The sequence below is a fragment of the Hipposideros armiger genome, unplaced genomic scaffold (genome assembly GCF_001890085.2).
Source record: "Hipposideros armiger isolate ML-2016 unplaced genomic scaffold, ASM189008v1 scaffold_352, whole genome shotgun sequence".
Taxonomy (NCBI): domain Eukaryota; kingdom Metazoa; phylum Chordata; class Mammalia; order Chiroptera; family Hipposideridae; genus Hipposideros; species Hipposideros armiger.
This window is the reverse complement of record NW_017731702.1, coordinates 1,636,401-1,655,585: the sequence shown is the minus strand read 5'-3', so window position 1 is coordinate 1,655,585 and position 19,185 is coordinate 1,636,401. Positions and strand designations below refer to the sequence as shown.

General features: G+C 35.2%; 1 protein-coding gene across 4 annotated transcripts in view; it reads left to right on the top strand.

Annotated features, from left to right (window-relative positions):
- NDUFAF2 (NADH:ubiquinone oxidoreductase complex assembly factor 2) overlaps nt 1-19,185 on the top strand; it is a 184,756-nt gene that overhangs the window by 86,090 nt on the left and 79,481 nt on the right. For all 4 annotated transcript variants that reach the window (XR_002126131.1, XM_019661550.1, XM_019661548.1 and 1 more), the window contains 2 exons: nt 2,452-2,541; nt 16,082-16,122. Coding sequence is in view for 3 of the 4 variants with exons in the window: in XM_019661550.1 (XP_019517095.1) it covers nt 2,452-2,541; nt 16,082-16,122 (131 nt within the window). In the remaining variant the exon portion in view is untranslated. The remainder of the gene's footprint in view (nt 1-2,451; nt 2,542-16,081; nt 16,123-19,185) is intronic.

Sequence of the window (19,185 nt, the reverse complement as noted above, 5' to 3'; positions counted from 1 at the left end):
TTTGCTATTTAGTAGATGAAAAATTATTTTTGCTGTGATAAGTAGGATTGTCTTTACAACTATTGTATGAAAGCATATTAGTGTGAGTAAGTGGGCAGTTTGTGCATAATTTCTTACTCAGTGGGAGGCATACATTTTATTCCCAATTCATAAAAATTGTGCAAGTTGGATTTATTCCAAAGAATGGAGTAGTTTTGAAACTTTTGGGTGGGGGGAGCCCATATCTGATTACAAGAAGCTTATTTAATAAACTAACAGTCTAATTTTACATTTCTGAAGATGTGTAAATCTTTCTTTATATATCTTTGATGTCATCTAGTTGTAAACAAAGTTTTTTTCAGCAATTTTCAAGGAATTAAACTCGTGAATTGTTTTTTTGTCTTTCCATATACATACAAATAGGTATGACTTTTTTATTTTAAAAACTCTTAGAATACCTTAAATGAAGTGCATAGACCTGATGTAGAAATAAAAAGTTAACTTTTGTGTCACAGACACATAGATATGCTTATAATATATATGCATTTAGTGGTACTTGTGTAAAAGATAGACCCCCTCTATCCTCTCCCCATGTGCTAAATTATATTGATGTGCATTTAAAAGCCTATGGAACACACACCTACTTTCAGAAGCCCATTTATTAGCATTTTGTATTTTATACAATAGTTTTCCTTTCTATACTTGACATTGCTAAAAAGACATACTTACATCCAGGTATTTAGATAAAGACTATAAGAAGAAACAGGTATTTTGATTCTTTCAAACATTTTGAAAATTGCCATGTAAACATACTTTAGTATATGCTAAATTTATGGTAACTCTTGTTATTGTGATATGTATTATAGATATGTATTATATGGATATAAATAGCATTTTAGTAAAAATACATGTGCATATATTGAGCCCCTGCTATGAGAATAATGCAGCTGTCATTGTTATAGGCTTCTCTTACCCTGACGCTTGTCCCTTCCTACACACTAGAGACATTACTACTAATCCCTTGCTGTACTGTAAATTTATTGGATAAGAGAAGCAAAAGGTAATGAACGCCTCTTTATAAAACTTGGGGAACCTCTGTGTCAGAATGAAATGAGCCTGATTAAATGAGACCGTAGTGAAATGCAGAGATCCCCTGACCCCATACTTCATAGTTCTGAGCCATTACTGGCGTGGCCATGAAATCCCAGCCTTTCACTTACTGAGCAGAGGAAACTGAGTCACTCGGTGTACTTAGGTTACCCTTTTGTAGCTTCCTTTTTCCTGCATAGTCACTCCCAGGAGTTTCCTTGTCTGCAATTGAAGGAATTTTCAGTTAGTACAATTTTAGATAGTATAAGGGAGACATTTGCAGGCAGCAAGGTCAAAGTGTTCAGTTATGTTACCCAGTCTATTTAGCATAGGCCTAGCAGTGGATAGAGGAAGTCGTGTTTTGTAAGACCTGTTTCTCTCCATGACTGGTCTGATCATTGTTAAGCCATGCTCCTCCCCTCGTCATTACTTACCAGTGTCCTCTGTTTCAATTCACATTCCCTGGAGTCGGCAGGCACAATTGTTAATGTTAACTATTAGGAAAGCAGAAAGCATACATAGTTTCCGCAGGCTCACGGCTTAATGAAAAAGGAACATGTTTGGAAACCACCATTTTGAGAAACCTATTTTGAAAGCTATAATCAAGACTTTCTGAGACAGAAGAAAATACCAAATATTTGTATGCCTCCCCTATAAACTTAAAATACACACTAACCAACTTTTTATTACTGAGAAATATAAGCCACAGACACTCTCATCTCATCTTGACCCCCTTCCACCTTTTCTTTACCTCTCTCTGCTTTCGTGTTTTCTACATTGCTGTCATCCTGCTCCAGATGTGGACCTCACGCCTGAAGAACCATACCTGAAACTCACCAGTTTTTGGCCCTCTTTATTTAGATTCCCTTGAGAGGTACTCACTCAGATGGGCCACAGAGCCCAACCCATGATTTGATTCCCTTGGGTTTGCCAATGTACTTTGGGGACAGGGAGGCAGCAACCTTGTGGTTCATTACATACCTAAAAGGGGCCATGACTATCAGTTCCCTCGGGCAGTAGCACCTCTAATATGTATACTTACAGAGTTTGAGAGAGTGAAACACTCTGTCGATTATTCAGATGTGTTTTTTTTTTATTGGCCATTAGTGTCCTACAGATAAATTGCTCCCTCTTTTTCTGTTCGCAGAATCTAGATTTATTTTACCAAAATTAATTTTGCATCCTACATTGGGAAATTAAAATTTTTTTGCAGTAGTTTAGAAATTGCTTTTTTCTCACATACATAATTTTAAATGGAATCTATTCTTTTTCCTGTTAATTCTTTTACAGGAGGTGTGCAATATCCAAAGAGAAAATATTACTTGTAGTAATTACTGTGTCATGGGTTCATTTAAAAATGTAATATTCATTTTTGTCTTATAGGACAGACTATTCGAGAGAAAAGAATTGTAGAAGCTGCAAATAAAAGAGAAGTAGACTATGAAGTAGGGACTATCCCAGCAGAATGGGAAGGTAAGTTTCCGCTGTTAGTAATACAGAAACTTTTTGAAGGCAGCTTGTTTAACTATATACCAAATCAATAAGAGCATATATAATAACATGTTTATTCTTTTCGCAAAAACTTCTACAGTCTGAATCCATGAAACTTTTTTTAAATATTGCATTTCTTTGAAAGTTGCGAAGGTGCCACATTTTAATAAAGGAACACGTGTATAGTGAAAAGAACTATTAAACATTAGCAGAGCTGGGACTAGGGCAAGTGAAACTCCAAAGAAACAAAATTGAAGGAGGCACTGACTGTCATGTACTGACCCTGAACTTACACAACCCCGGAGTTTGAATCCTGTTTCTGGCACTCACTACCCACATGAACTTGGGAAAGTAACTCAGACTTCTTAGCCTTACTTTTCTGTTTTCTAAATTGTGGATAACACTTGCTATAGATACCATTTAAAGTACCTTTTAAACTTAAAATGATCCTGTCAGCTGACCCTCTGTTTAGACAAGGGTAGACACATGATCCCTATCAAACTTTGGAATTAAGGTAAAAAATCAAAGAGAGATAAAACAGTAAGAGTTAGTCTTTTAGTACGTTGGGAACAGTGGCATTTGAACTTGGTAGCTTGTGGGTGGCTATCTTCAATCCACTATCTAAGCTTTATTGCAGAAAAAAGCTATCTACTAAGAAGAAAACAGAAGCTAGTCTGCCAAGAGAAGTATATAATAAGACAGAGACTATTTCCCAGGTTTCCAGCAGCTTTCCAGTTCCCAGTTCCATTTCTTTCTGAATGAAGTTCAGCTGCAAGTATACCTTTGAGTTTTAAGTACCATCGCCTATTCTTGTTATAAAATTTTCCTTTTTCCTTTCCAGTTCTTAGGCAAGTGCCTGATACATAGGGAGGCACATAGTAAGTGCTCAGTAAATATATGTTGAATATATGAAGTCTACCTCTAGTTAGCTTTTGTTATTTGCAACCAAAAGAACCTTAACTAAAATACCAATACCTATGTTAAATATCACTGAACACTTATCACGTGTGTACCTATACATCTGGTATTATGCCATTGCTTTTATAATCATTGTTTAATCATCACAACAAACCTATGAAGTAGACACTGTAATTATACTCATTTAATAAATAGGGGCTCTAAAGCTGAAATGGATAGGTAAATTGCTTGTTATACAGCTACACACTGTAAGCGGTAGACCCACTGCTTCCTGATGGGTGTAGCATGATACCTTGCATACACGTATGGTAGATATAGGCATTAAGTTACTTTTATGCCAACATGTCAGTGTAAATAGTTTCCATTTCTTCTTATTAGGTGTGAAAATACTAGAACTGTGAAAAATGAGCGTAAAAGTGGGTAGATACAGAGACTTTTTGAAGAAATATAGAACATAAAACTGGCAACTTCTAGGAGGAGTAATTGAGCTTTCTTATTTTAACAGACTTTCCAATGTTATAAGCTACATTAGCAATTCTCAAATAATGTGTGTGCCTTCTTATAATGAGCCTATTTCATCATTTTTTCCAGTAATAATATAGAATTAAAATGTTTATGGAAATAAATTAAGTTATAAATAAACAAATAGGTAGTGACTTGCTTTTTTAGCCTGTGAGACTTTCAGAGTATTAGAATGAAGTTCTAATGCTTTTTATGGCTCTGTCCTGATCTAGTAATTCAGCATAATTATCCCATGGGACATATCCTTAAAACAAGTGTATCAACCAAACACTGAAAGTAAAAATTTTTTTATAGTGTTACACATCAATTTAATGTAAAAAATAACTTCGTACTGTGAAACAGTGAATTAAAATGTAGGTAAACCCACAAAACACTGTATACAGGAAAGGAAAGAGAAAAAATTACTTTTACGTTAAATAGTGTCAACACCAAGTGAATCTGAAGTATTTTCAGGTCCAGATGAATATTATAGTCAATTATCAATAAAAGAGTGCAGGAACCCACAAGCTGCACATCCTGCCACAATGTGTATTAGATAGTTTGCCCTATACATTCATTTATTTAGTAAACATCTTTGAGGACCTCTGCATTCATGGAGTTTCCATTCTGGAGTGGGAGCATAGGAGGGAGAAAGACAGTAAACCAGACAAACAACAGTATAGTATATTAATGGCCACAGAAAATACTGGGTTGTCAGAAAAGTCATCATGCATTTTTGCAAAGAAAAACAGAAAAAATACGTCATGACTTTTCTGACAACCCAATAAAGTAAAGAAAGGGGATACAGAGTGTTAGAGAGGGTTTTGCAGTTTTAAAAAGTATAAAGAAACAGCCATGCTGAGAAGATGACTTTTGAATAAAGGCAGAAGAAGAAGTTTACCATGCAAATAAGTAGCAGAGGAGCATTTCTGGAGAGCGGGTGCAAAAGCCCTGAGGCAGAGCATTCTAGGGCAGTTAAGGAACCGCAAGGAAGCCAGTGTGACTGGAACAGAGCCAGAGAGAAAGCAATAGATAAGGTTGGGAAAGTAACAGGCTGCCCAGTCTTGTAGGGCCTTCCTTATAGGCAGGTTTGAAGAGTGTAGTCATATGCTCTGAGTTGTATTTAACAGGATCAGATCACTCTTGCTGCTACATTACAAAGAAACTGAGGGTGGCATAAGCAACATGGAGACGGATAATTGTGACTGGGACCAAAGTAACAGTGGTCATGAAAAGAAGTAGTTGCATTCTGGATCTGTTGTAAAAGTAGAGCCAGTGGTATATGTTGACAGGTTGGATGTGGAACGTGAGAGAAAGAACAGTCAGTGATGACTCTTACGCTTTTGGGCCTCACCTGGAAAAAATGGTGGTACTGTTGACTGAAAGAGACAAGACTGTGGGAGGAGCAAATCTGGGGGAAAAATTAGATTCGTTTTGGAAATGTTAAGTTTGTGATGCCTATTAGACATCCAAGTACAGATATTAAGTCGTATATAAACCAAGAATTTAATGGAAAAGTTTGGGTTGCAGATAAAATTTGGGAGTTAATAGGAAATAGTGTTTAAGGGCTAGAGACTGGATGAGATCACAAAGAGAATGAGTGTAAGTAGAAAATCAGAAGTTCAGAGATTGACCCCCTAGGCTACCCCAAGGTTTAGAGACAATGAAGAAAAAAAAGGAGCCGCTAGAAAAGTAAGAGAAAAAAAGAAAAGTGTCCTGTGCTGGAAGCCAAATTTCAAGGAGGATGAAGTGATCCACCATGTCAAGTGAGGACTGAGAATTAACTCTTTGTTTTAAGAACAGGGAAGTCAGTGATCCTGACAAAAATAGTCCTGTAGAGTGTTAGGGAAAAAAGCCTGATCGAACAAAGAATGGCAAGAGAGAACTGGGAAAGAATGAGTGTAGACAATGCTTATAAGGCATTTTTCTGTAAAAGGAAACCATTGAGGCAATACCTGGAGAGGAAAGTGGAGTCAAGAGAGTAATTTTATTAAGTTTTGTTTTGTTTTAAAGGCAGGAGAAGTAACCGAACTTTATAATGATGATGGGAAAGATCAAGTCAGAAAGAATCATTAATGATGCAGGAGAGAGAAAGTTCTTGAGACGCAAGATGGGACAGGACCTAGTACACATGTGCAAGACCTGGCCTTCTGCAAAAGCATGGAAGCTCATTAGTAGCAATAGCAGAAAAGTAGAATATATGGACATGGATGCAGAGAGATTGGTAGATGTGGTAGTGACAGCTTGTGTAAATTCCCTTTCGATTCCTCTAAAGGAAGCACAGAGAAGTTAAATAATATCCTAGGTACAAAGAGCAGCTACAGCCAAGATTTGAACCCAAATTATCTGTCACCAAGTTCTTTACTCTTGATATTAGATTATATTGCCTACCTCATTAACAACCTGGCTAATTTCTACTTACCCTTCAAGTTTTAAAGTAGACATTAATTCCTTTAGCAATTTTTTCTGACCCCACCCTTCACCCCATAGAAAAGGAATGTTCCTCTTTTGTTTTTCATTTCACTTTATGCCTCCCCTAAGCATAACACTTAACACACTATAAAGTAGTCCCTGTTTGCTTATCTACCTCCTCTGCCTGGACTTAAAGATTTTTTAGGATAGGGTTTTTACCTTGTTCATCATTGTGGCCTGTGGGCCTAACTCAACAATTAATGTAAAATAAATGTAAGCTCAATCAATATTTGTTGATGAATGCATTTTAAATTGAAAGTACATAAGGAAGAGACATTTTAGGGACATTGCTGACTTGCTGGAAATAGTCCATTTTAAAAAGACATACATGGAACAGCACACCAGAGTAATTGGTTCCAAACACATAGAACACTCAGAGGTTCAGCTGTGGGAGACAGTTTAGTACTAGCTACTAAACAATATTATAAAGTTTCAGGGACCCTTTTAAGTTTAATCCATGGTACTATATGTCGTTCTTATATAGAACCACTGAAAAGCTGTGTCTCTATAATTCGGATGACATTTATCTTCCATTTTTGTTCCCTTTTTGTTGATTTTGATAACTTTAAACTCGTATGCTGTTAACAGTAATAAACATTATTGAAGCAAATCCTAAATTACTTGTAAAGTAGAATGTTGAGGGAAAAGACTGAAGCCCTGATCCAGTATTTCTCTTCAGTGGAAAGTTAAGCTTTCCTTATCACACGTACTCATAAAAAGGAAGGAGTAAAACTTTAGAATAAAGCCAGGTAAAAATTACTTTTTAGATATACTTTTTAGACCATACCTGGCTATCATTAACACAATTAATAATGAGCATCTCAGTATAAAATGCACTTTTAATTGGTGAACATGTTTTTCTCAAGCCACAGGAACTCCCCCCAAGAATTTTCAAAGTAAACTTCATGAAATAATGGACAAGGCATGATGCTATCCTTGTCCCAGCATCAGAACACCTTGGCTATGTTCAGGTCCTTCAATGGCCATTTACTATCTTGGTCATTTTGGTCATTTTACCTCTTTGATTTTCATCTGTAAAATTAAAAGGCTGAGTTCAATATCCTTCAAGTTCCATATGTCACTGATGTTCTATGATTATGACTCTAGAAGTGTCTGTAATCAACTAGAGCCTCCGGACCTACTGTTCCAACCAAATTGCTTGGCTGGGAATTGCTGACAGTTGATGGTGAGCTCCTTCATCAGATAATAGGATAGCAATATGTATTAGCTATCTACTGCTGCATAACAAACTCCCCAAAAGTTAGAGGATGGCCTAAAACAGCCAACATTTTTTTATCTCACAGTGTCTGTGGCCCAGGAATCTAGAGTGGCTTAGTTGGCTATTCTGGCTTAGGGTCTCTCTAAGGCTTCAATCAAGGCATTGGTCTGGCTACAGTCATCTCAAGGCTTTTCTCAGGGATCATTCACTTTCAGGCTCATTCATGTGGCTGTTGTCAGGCCATAGAAGATCTACTTCCAAGCTCATTCAAATGGCTATTGCCTGACTTCAGGTCCTTCCTGGCTATTTAACTGAAGATCTCCCTCCCTTGATAACTGTAAGCTTTGTAAATCTTGATATCAGGTACTGTTAGTCCTCTAACTTCATTATTCTTTTTTGAAGTTGTTTTGGCTGTCCAGAATCATCTTGTTAATTTCTACAAAAATGCTTCCTGAGATTTTGGTTGGGATTCTGTTGAATCTATAGATCACATTGCAAAGAATTGATACCTTAACAATAAGGATCTTCTCACCGCTGCACATTGTGTATCTCTATTTAATTTAAGCCTTCTTTAATTTCTCTCCTCAAAGTTTGTCATTTTCATTGTACAGATATTACACATCGTTTGTCAGATTTATCCTTAAGCATTTCCTATTGTTGATGCTATTGTAAATGATAATGTTTTTCTCAATTTCTGAGTGTTCACTGCTGTTGTATAAATATGCAATAGTTTTATATTGTTCTTGTATCCTGTGACTTTGCTAAACTTGGTTATTAATAGTATAGCATTTTTGTCAATTCCATCAGATTTTCTGTATAGAAATTTATGTTGCCTGTGATTAAAAGACATTTTGGTTTCTTCTTTCCAACCTGGATGCCTTTAATTTTTTTAAATCAATCTTGCGTATTCACGCTGTCTAGAACCTCCAGTATACTGTTGAGTAGATTAGATAAGAATGGACATTTTTGCCTTGTTTCTGATATATTACTCTTTTTATATATTGTTGATTGGATTACCTAAAATTTTGTTTTGCAGTTTTTACATCATGTTCTTGAGAGATACTGGTTAGCAAGTCTTTTTTTCTTATAATGTCTTTTCTTGGTTTCAGTATCAGGGTAATGCTGATCTCATGAAATGAGTTTGGACATATCCCTCCTTCAACATTCTGCAAGTTTACATAGAGTTAATATTACTTGTTTAAATATTTGATAGACTTCACCAGTGAAGTCATCTGGACCTGGAGTTTTTAACTACAAATTCAATTTCTTTATTAGATTTAGGATAGTCAAGTTATCTACTTCTTCTTGAGTGACTTTTGTTAGCTGTGTCTTTCAAAGAATTTGTCCATTTCATTTAAGTTTCCAAACTTTTTGGCATAAAACTGACCATAATATCCCCTTATTATCTTCTTAATATCTTTAGAGTCAGTAGTGGTGTTACCTCTCTCATACCTAGTTGTTATGGCTGAATTGTATCCCCTCAAATTCTATATTGACGTCTTAACCTTAGTACCTCAGACAGCATTTGGAGATAGGTCTTTTAAGAGGGAATTAAGTTACAATTAGGTTGTTAGGATGGGACTTAATCCAATATAACTGGTGTCCTTATTAGAAGAAGAGATCAGGACACAGACATGTACAGAAGGAAGATCATGTAAATAAATACACAGAGAGAATACACTTATCTAAAAGCTGAGAAGAGGAGCCTCAGACAAAACCAGCCTTCTCAACACCTTGATCTCAGACTTCAGCTTCCAGATTTGTGAAGACATTAATTTCTATTGATTAAGCCACTCTATCTATGGTGCTTTTATGGCAGCCCAAACACACTAATACATTAGTATTGAGTATTGTTTATGATTCAATTTCATTTCTTTACGTAAGATATTAGCTATATCTCTGTTTTGTTATTTTAGTGGTTAGATTTTCTAAACTACATCTTCAACAGATCAGTCTTTATGTGATTATTCCACTTCACATAGAGTAAAGAATCTTATAAAAGTATACCACCCTTTTTCCCTTCTAATATTTTTGTTATTATTGTCATATATTTTAGTTCTAATATTTTACAAACTACACACTGCGTTGTAACTTTTATTTAAATAGTGAACTAGCATTTAGAGAGATTTAATTAGAAGAATGTGACGCATTTCTCCATGTTACTCCCATTTATAATGCTCTTCGTTCCTTTATGTAGAGCCAGATTTCCACGTAGAGTCTTTTTTCTTTAATCTGTAAGGCTTCCTTTAACATTACTTTAAATGTGAGTCTGCCGGTGTTGAACTCTTTCAGTTTTTATATGTCTGAAATGTATTTTTAAAGATATTTCGCTGGGTATAGTATTCTAGGTTGAGAGTTTCTTTTTTCTTTCGGTAGTTTAAAGATATTCTGCCTCACACAGTTTCTTTTGAGAAATCTGTTGTCATGCTTATCTTTGTCCCTCTGTTTGTAATGTATATTTTCTTATTTGGCTGTTTTAAAGTTTTTCTTTTTGTTAGCTGGCTTTGAGAAATTTGATATGATGTAGTAGTCTCTTGTACTTAAAGTTTCTTGAGCTTCTAAGGCCTGTGGATTTATAGTTTCCATCAAATTTAGAAAAATTTTGCCATCATTTCTTCAAATTTTTTTCCTGTATCCTTTTCTGTCCTCTCTTCTGGGGACTCCATTCACTATTTTAGTCTGCTTGAAGCTGTCTCACAGCTCACAGATGCCCTGTTCATTTGTGGAGACTTTTTTCTCTTTTGGGTTTCGTTTTGGATAGTTTCTCTTGCTTTATCTTTAAGTTCACTAATCTTTCCTTTTACAATGTCAAATTCCTATTAATCCTCAAGATTCCTATTAATCTAGAGTACTTTTCATTTTAGACATTATAGTTTTCATCTCTACAAGTTTGATATGGGTCTGTTTTATATCTTTCAGGTCTGTGCTTAAAATGTTTTATCTTTCCTCTAGCTTTTTGAACATACAGAGTGCAATTATAACTTTTAATGTTCTTGTCTGCTAATTCTATCATCTGTGTCTGTTTTCAGTTGGTTTTGGTTAGTTGATTCTTTTCCCTCAATATGGGACGTGTTTTCCTGCTTCTTTGTTTGCTAGATATCAAGCATTTTGAATTTGCCTAGTTGAATACTGGATATTTTATATATCCTTGAGTTTTGTTCTGAGAACACAGTTAAGTTACTTGGAAACAGTTTGATCCTTTCAGGGCTTGCTTTTAAGATTTGTTAGGTGGGACTGCAGCAGAGTTTAATAGAAGACTAATAATTCTGCACTGTTGATGCAAGTAATTAATCCGGTAATTACATACATCCCATCACCTTTGCCATACTTTCATAGTTAAAAGTAAGTCATAGGTTCTGCCTTCACTCAAAAGGAAGCGATCATACAAAGCCCTGAACACCAAGAGGGAGGGGTTGTGGAGTCCACCTTAAGAGTCTGTTCACTACACACAGTAATATGAATGAGCCTAAGAACATAACGTTGAGTAAAATAAGCGAGATGCAGAAGAGAATGTACTGTAAGTATCCACTTATATGAAATCATAGATATGGCAAAATGAATAAATAGTGATTGACAATATATCACTCGCTGGGGGCTGTGGGTGGGTTAGGGTGGGTGTTTGTATGTAGCCAGACACTAGGGATCTTTTGTGGGTGATGGAAATGTTCTATATTGTGATTGTGGTGTTGCACATAAGGTTATACACGTTTGTCAGAGCTCATGGAATTGCATACTTAAAATGGCCTCACTGTATTATATGTAAATTATATCTCAATAAAGTTGATTAAAAAGAAAACAGTAATAGCCATGAGCATACAAATTCGTAACTTAAATGTGGCAACTAAGTCTAATAATATCCTTAATATATGCTTATGGGTCAGTAAATAGAAAATGATGTATTTCATAATAAATCATTTGAAAATTTTTCATAATTAAAAAAATGTGGAGTTTTTATTTTTATAGTTCTTTATGAGATGTCAACACTCAACTGGCAAAAATCATTTTTTAAAAGATGAGACTTTATTACAATGTCAGCTTTTCCTTAAGAGAAGTAAACAACACATATTTCTAATATAATATCTTTTGGATGCAGACTGTTGAGAACCTTTCTACAATTTTAGTTCTGAATGGTCACCTACTGAATCTGGTGATAAATGTCTCATTTACCTTAACTCCTGTTGGCAGTGCTTCTCAAGGTGTATTAGCTATTCGCAATGCCTATGGAGATTTGAAGACTGTACTCGTGTGCTTTATGAAGTATTTTTCTGCCTGCCTCTTCTAGACTCTTATAGTGATTAATAGGAACTTTCATTTGCATGTTCACTTTTACACTCATTATAGTGTGTTATGTTCCAATAAGAGTATTAAAGTTCAGTGAAAATCTCATGCATGCTAATGAGAATGCAAATGAACATTGATGAAAGAATGCTAGAATCTTAAGGCATAAACTGTCCAGTTATCTTTAAATTCTATTCAAACAATGGTTATATTATAGTGAAGACTGATACAGAACCCACCATACATATATAATTAGCAATGGCAAAATCATTATATAGTTTATAATTGGATAGAGTTTCAGTGCCAGATTGTTCTGAGGTAAAAAGATAGATAGATAGAGAGAGAGAGAGAGAGAGAGAGAGAGAGAGAAAGGATTTGATATTAATGCTTATTTTTATTCCTCCCTCCTAAACTTTGCCAACCTTCAGCAGGACATTTCCTTTGTTGTATATAGTGAATGGAAAGCTAGGGATGATTATATAAATGAGTGATCACATAGAAAATTTCCAGTTGTAACCTTTATTGGGTGCATAACAAACAATAGGCATCAAACATCATCTCATGAAGACATTTCAAGTATCTGGTTATTGTAGAATTAGAAATATACAAATTTATTTCAGCAATTGCATTTATGTATCATTTTAAACAAAGATCTTTTTTCCTTCAGCCTTTAAAGCAAAGCTAAAAGAAGCTTTTATATCTTCCCTTAGAGAATAGTGTCCCATAAGAGTGAATAGTCTAGGTGATACTTAGTACATTATCTGAGTTATATTACATTCTTACAGCTATAATTGAATTTTATAAACTTATATAAAACCAGTAAGCTTTAGAAAACACATATCATTGTTTCCTCAACCTATTAACCTACCTTGGGATTTAAAAAAACTATTTGGATTCCACTGAAGTATTTTTCTTTTTCCAGCCTTACAAAAAACATGAAAATGATGTTTTATAGGTCATCAATAAGACAAATTGTTGTTTTGAGTTTTTTTTCTCATGGTGATAGTAAGTGTGCCATTATACTTTTTTGCATGATCTAATGCCAATAGTATGTGTTCATAGACTAGAATACATGGTAATCATTAATACAAAGTATAATAGTTAATAATAATTTTTATTTTAGGTAATATAAAAGTGTTTTGAATCAAAATATACAGTTGTTGCCAATACTTAATGGTAGCCCTAGCACAGGGGTTGGCAAACGTTTCCTTTAAAGGGCTAGCTAGTAAATATTTTAGGCTTTGTAGGCCATACCGTCTTTTACAACTACTCAACTCTGTTGTTGGAGCTCAAAAGCAGCCATAGACAATATGCAAATGTATGTATTGCTGTGTTCCAATAAAACCTTATTTTTGGACATGGAATTTTTTGTTTGCTTGTTTAGTTCCAGGTGTACAAAACAATGTAATAGTTAGACATTTACACACCACCCCCAGCAATAACCCCCCTTCCCCAATCTCTGACATCGTATATAGTTGTTACAATTCCATTGACTCTATTCCCTGTACTCCACATCCTGTGACTATATATATATATATTAAATTATAGTTGGCATTCAGTATTATTCAGCTTCAGCTTCAGGTGTACACTGTGGTGGTCAGGCATCTACATGGACACTGAAGCTTTCTTCTATATACTTTTCATGTGTCATGAAATATCCTTGGTTTAACTATTTTTTCCAACCATTTGAAAATGTGAAAATGAGCTGGTGGCTGAATTTGGCTCGCAGGGGTTTACCAACCCCTGCCCTATTGGTTGATTTTTCTGAATTAAGTTTCTAATCTAGATTACAACTGAAGATTTACTGCTTAAAACGTTTAGAGTTATATGGCTCATGTTTAATTATTTTAAAAGAAGCCTCTTCCCTAGAAAAAAAGCCTATAAGTATAGATAAGTAACTTTTATTTTGACCATAAAGAGGCAGTTGAAAAATTCCATAAACCATTTCTTTCCTTGATTGCACAGAGGAATCTTGCTTGACTAAGCTGGATTTTCTAATACAGGTCAAAATCCCATTGAAATGAATATTTTTATAGTGGAATTATTGTATAGTGGAAGTATTCATTCAACAGCTCTATTAAATACTTACTCTTTCAAAGCATTTAGGTGGTAGAAAAATAAATCTCCCATGGATACACAGACAACCTCTCAGCCTAACAAAGAATATAAAACCTGTGCAAGTTGTTGCTAGAAATGGATCAAATTGGAATGGAAGCTATTAAGCAAGACAGTGCAAAAAAAGTAACAGGGGTAGATGTTCAGAAACAGGAGTAGAGAAGGCAAAACACTGGGACTGTATTAAATATAGATGCATGGGATCAGTGCAAGAGAGCACAGAGCAGGAAGAAAGAAATAACTAATTCCAGGCCAACAGTTGAAAGTTGCTATTTCTGCCCCCACAACCATTCATTCAGTACTGAGCTCGTTATGAGACAGGTCCTTGGATGATGGAAGGCAGGTTGGTGGAGCTGGTCAGAAAAGAAGGTAGCTGGTGAACCAACAGAGCTCAGATTTTACAGCCAGTTCAACTAGGGTTTGATTCCCAGTCTGTTACTCTAGTTATGTGAGTTTAGGCCAAGTTGCTTAATCTTTCTGAACTTCATTCAGTTCTCAGTCTGTAGAATAGTGTCAATAATTCTTATTTCGTTACATGTTGTTAGGGTCACAACCTATTTCTCTTCCTGGTTTAGTGTTCTTTACTTTTTGCTTGCTAACATTGGAGAGACTAGTTAGTGGAGAGCATGGATGGTTTTTGGAGCCAGAGACAAGGTCAGATCTGGATTCAAATCCCACCATTATCACTTAATGCATAAATTTGGGAAAGTTATTTAATTCCTCTGTAAAATAAGGATACTTCACAATTTTGTAATAAAGATTGAGTCAACTAAAGTGATAAAATAGTGGTTTTCTACTTTTTAAAGACCATATTTTCTACAATATATTTTCTCACAGTTTCCTATACGTATATCCTCATAGCCAAACTGATAATATTGATTTTGCTTTTTTCAGTTTGTTATTAAATATATATTTTTTTAATAATAGTGATAATAGTAAACAACTTAGATTTGCTTGCTTACTATATGCCAGAATCTGAGCTAAGAATTTATGTGTATATACATATATTATTTCATATAACTTTACTAACAACCCTAAAATATAGATATTATTATAATTCCTATTTTACACATGGGAAACCTGATGCCTAGAAAATTAAATAACCTGTCCCAGGTGACACAACTAGAAAGTGGTGAAGTTATTCAAACCCAGAAAGCCTGCCTCTATTCTCCTAAACACTTGGAGATCCCAGCAGCTCAAACAAGCTCCAGTCAGAACAGTGAGACAATGTCATTCCATGCATGGTGCTCACTTCTTAAATGTCTAAAAAGGAGCCCTTTCTTGCCTCTCTTCTAATGTGCTATTAATCACATCATTTTTTATGTTCTTTTCGGATCCTTCTTTCTAACGTCAGTGATTCTGATATGCTTCCATAGAGGCAGCTGGCCCACTCCCTTTCTCATTACTATAAAGCATCTAGCACAGTGCTCAGTGCCCAGTAGGCATTTAACAAACATGAGTTCTTTCTACTCCGCAGCTCATCTCTCAAGTGGTGGAGGTAAGTAAGACCTGATGATACCAGCCAGATGAGTTAGGCTGCTTGCTATAGCAGATCAGAAGAGAAATCTCTGTAAATTAAAACTCACTATGTTCCTTCCTTTATAAATTGAGCGATAACTAATTCTGATTTTCAGAATAACATAATTTTGGATTGCGTTGAAGTTTACTGTATTGTGATTTGGCCTATATGCCATACATACACTAACTTAAATTCAGATGATGATATGAGGTATGGTTTTAGATATGAAAATGTTCCCTCTTTATCCTCCCAAATTGTGTTTTTTTTTTTACACAAATACCCCTCTGACATCATGTATTTGTGTGTTTCTTTTCTGTACTCCCTTCACTAGTATATGTGCTACAGGAGAGAGGAAATTCATGTTTGGTTCCCTTTTATATCTCCAGTGCTTAAAATAATATATAACAAGTGCTCAATAAATATTTGTATTATACATAAACTAATAAAATGTTTGTGCAAATTATAGAAAACTTACATTTAAATATTATTTTTCCCTCTAGCCTGGATTAAAAGAACAAGAAAGACTCCACCTACCATGGAGGTAAGAATACACAAGGAAAACACTCACATAGCATGGGTTTATAATGCTGTTTCTCAGCTGGGAATTTATACTCCCAGGGATACATGAAGCCCTAGAATAAATGTGAGGTGCCAAAGTGTGCATTTTACTCCATAGAAAGTAATTTAAAACATTTTTATGATAAATGCACAAATTGTGGAATATAACAAAATTCATATAAATTTTAAAATGAAATAATAAAAATTTAAAACAAAATAAAAACAGTTTTTAGAAAGTGTGGACTTGTAGCAGGACATTTCTCCTGGCCTCTGGGAGTTCTCTGTTCTGATACGGATGCTTTGGAGGAATAGTTTGAGTAACACTGAATATCTTCGTTCTATTTAAATCATGCTCTGCTTTTTTGCCCTTACTTTATATAAAACTTAAAATTTTATAATTTTATATAAATTTAACTCTTGAGTGTTCAAAGAAACTTCAAAACATACAATTAGGTTGTAACATGTAACACTCAGTAATTAATAGTTGAATTATATTTTTATTTAAGACTTTAAAAAGATAGTTTGGGTGGTATACAGAATAAAAAGCATAGCAATGCTGTCATATGTGTTTTTAAAATGTTTATTTTATAATTTTTTATTTTAAAACCATAGCACAAAGTGTTCTAAAATTATTTTGTAAGAAATAAATGTATTTCATAAAAAGAAAGTTTCCAAATTTATTAGTATACTGCCTTTTCCTTTTCGTCTACTATTTAGGACTTCCCTCTTCTTTTCTCTCCCTTTCTCCGTCACTACTACAAACCCTTATGACGACATAAATGAGCTCTGATGCTCAGGCCTCACTTGTTGAGAGGTGGGGTAGTCCATGGCAGAACACATAATGACCTATTCCTCTCGTACTGACCCCATCAATGTTTGTCTGGCCAAGGTCTGAGTGAGCACATCTCTAAGCCCATTTCTAGCCTTGTATGTTGCTTCCACCTTGGCTTTGTCCTACTCTTCTCAGACCTTTCTTTCTAATATCAGTGAACCTTAGAATAAAAGGGAAAAGAAGTCAATGTGTGTGATCCAAAATTCAGAAATATCACCAGTGGTTTGATGGATCATGGAGAACTTCTGATTCTCCTTCTCTTGGCCATAATAAGAGCTACTATTCTCAGAGCAAAAGGTGTTTCTTCTATGCTCAGAACTTTGAAAGCTTTCTTCCATAGAAACATTGATATGCAAAGTAATCAGATGGAGGCAACTGCAATAATCAGTCCTAAGGCACCACTCAGTAAATTTTAGATAACCCCAGCATCTCAGACAAGCTGTAGTCAGAACAGTGAGACCAAGTCATTCCATCCATAGTGCTCACATTCTTGGATATCCAAAAAGGATCCCTCTCTTGCCTCTTTTCTAATGTACTATTAATCACATCGTTCTTTATACTCTTCCATACCCTCCCCAACACACACACACACACACACACACACACACACACACACACACACACACACACACATCTACCTTTCCCTCCCTCCTGACTTTCCATTGTGTTTCAGTAATTTCTGTTTCTTTGTTAGCAAATTACCCTTCATCATTCAATATTGTCCTAGGAACTTTCTCTTCTACATAGCCTCAACTGAAACCTGTCTGTGTCTGAAAGATTATGAGTCTCTTCTTTCCTTGAAGTGAATTGTGCCCATTTTCCCACAACCCACAGAAAGAAAGTGGGTTCAACTGCTTCTACTTTCGTCCAGCCTCTTCCAAAATATTCTTTCAGTTTTGGGGCTCAAGGGAGTGTAGTACCTTTGTAATCAGAGTATACTTCTTTCTACTTGTTTGTCATTTTTCTCTCCAGGCCACTCTGCCACACTGATGGCAAGGAATAGGACCAAATTTAGAGACTCTCCCTTCAATGTCTTCCCAAGTCTTAGCTGTTAGCTGTTCAGTTATTTGACTTCATCCATACTAGTATCCCTATCTCAAATCACACCCACTTCCATAGCCATGCCTTAGTTCTTATCAGCACAGAACACCATTCTACCACTAAAACTTGTAAACTCTTTAACCCCAGATTCTAGATACGTCATATGGGGTGGGGATGGGGGGCTATTTAATGTAATAGAAGACATGTACAGAAAACCACAAGAATTAAATGTATAACATAATAGGTAACTATAAGGTGAGTCCCATCAGGTCAAGAAAGAGAACTTTGCCAGCTACCCCAGGATCATGTGCCCCATCTCAATACAACCTCCTCTCTCCTCACAAAAGCAACCTGAACCGGACTTTTATAATAGTCATTTCCTCAGATTTTTAATAATCGTATCACCCAAAAGTACATTATAGTTTAGACGTGTCCATTTTGTAAAATCTTCATATTTCTTTTAAACCTTCTTCAATCTATGCGTTCTTCCTCCATCCTTTCATTTTCTTACAAACCCCATCCCATTCGGCCTGTAGAGTTTGCTGCAGCCTAGATTTTACTGATTTTATGTTCTTCACATAGTTTAACATGTTACTCTGTGTGTTTTTTCAAATTGACAGCTGGATCCAGAATTATACACCCAGGTTTGATGTTTTTGTCAAGAATAGAGAAAGTTTGGGAAGACTATAGAGATTATAATGTCTGGGTGTCCCGCTTTTTGTGATCTTCACAGTTACTTATGCTTAAAGCCTATGTCAATTCATTGGAAACAACCTTGTATTCTTGCACACCTGTTAAAATAGTTTCCAAGAGCCTACCAATCATTTCAGTTCTCTGCTTTTTTTCAAAGCTCTTAGTGAACTCCTACCCCCAAATAGACTTCCAGCCACATTCCCTGTACACTATGGCTAAAGGTTAGTTAATAACAATTAGAATGCCATTTACAATCGCATCAGAAAACATAAAATACCCTTATATAACTTAAGCAAAATATATGGGATATATACTCTTAAAACTACAGAACATTAGTGAGACAAATTAAAGGGGACTTAAATTAATGAGAAGAAATATCTGTTCATGGATTAGAATCTTCAGTATTGCTAAGATATTAATTCTCCCAAACTGATCCACAGCAGTAATTCTTACTATTTATCAGAGTCACTGGGAAGGCTT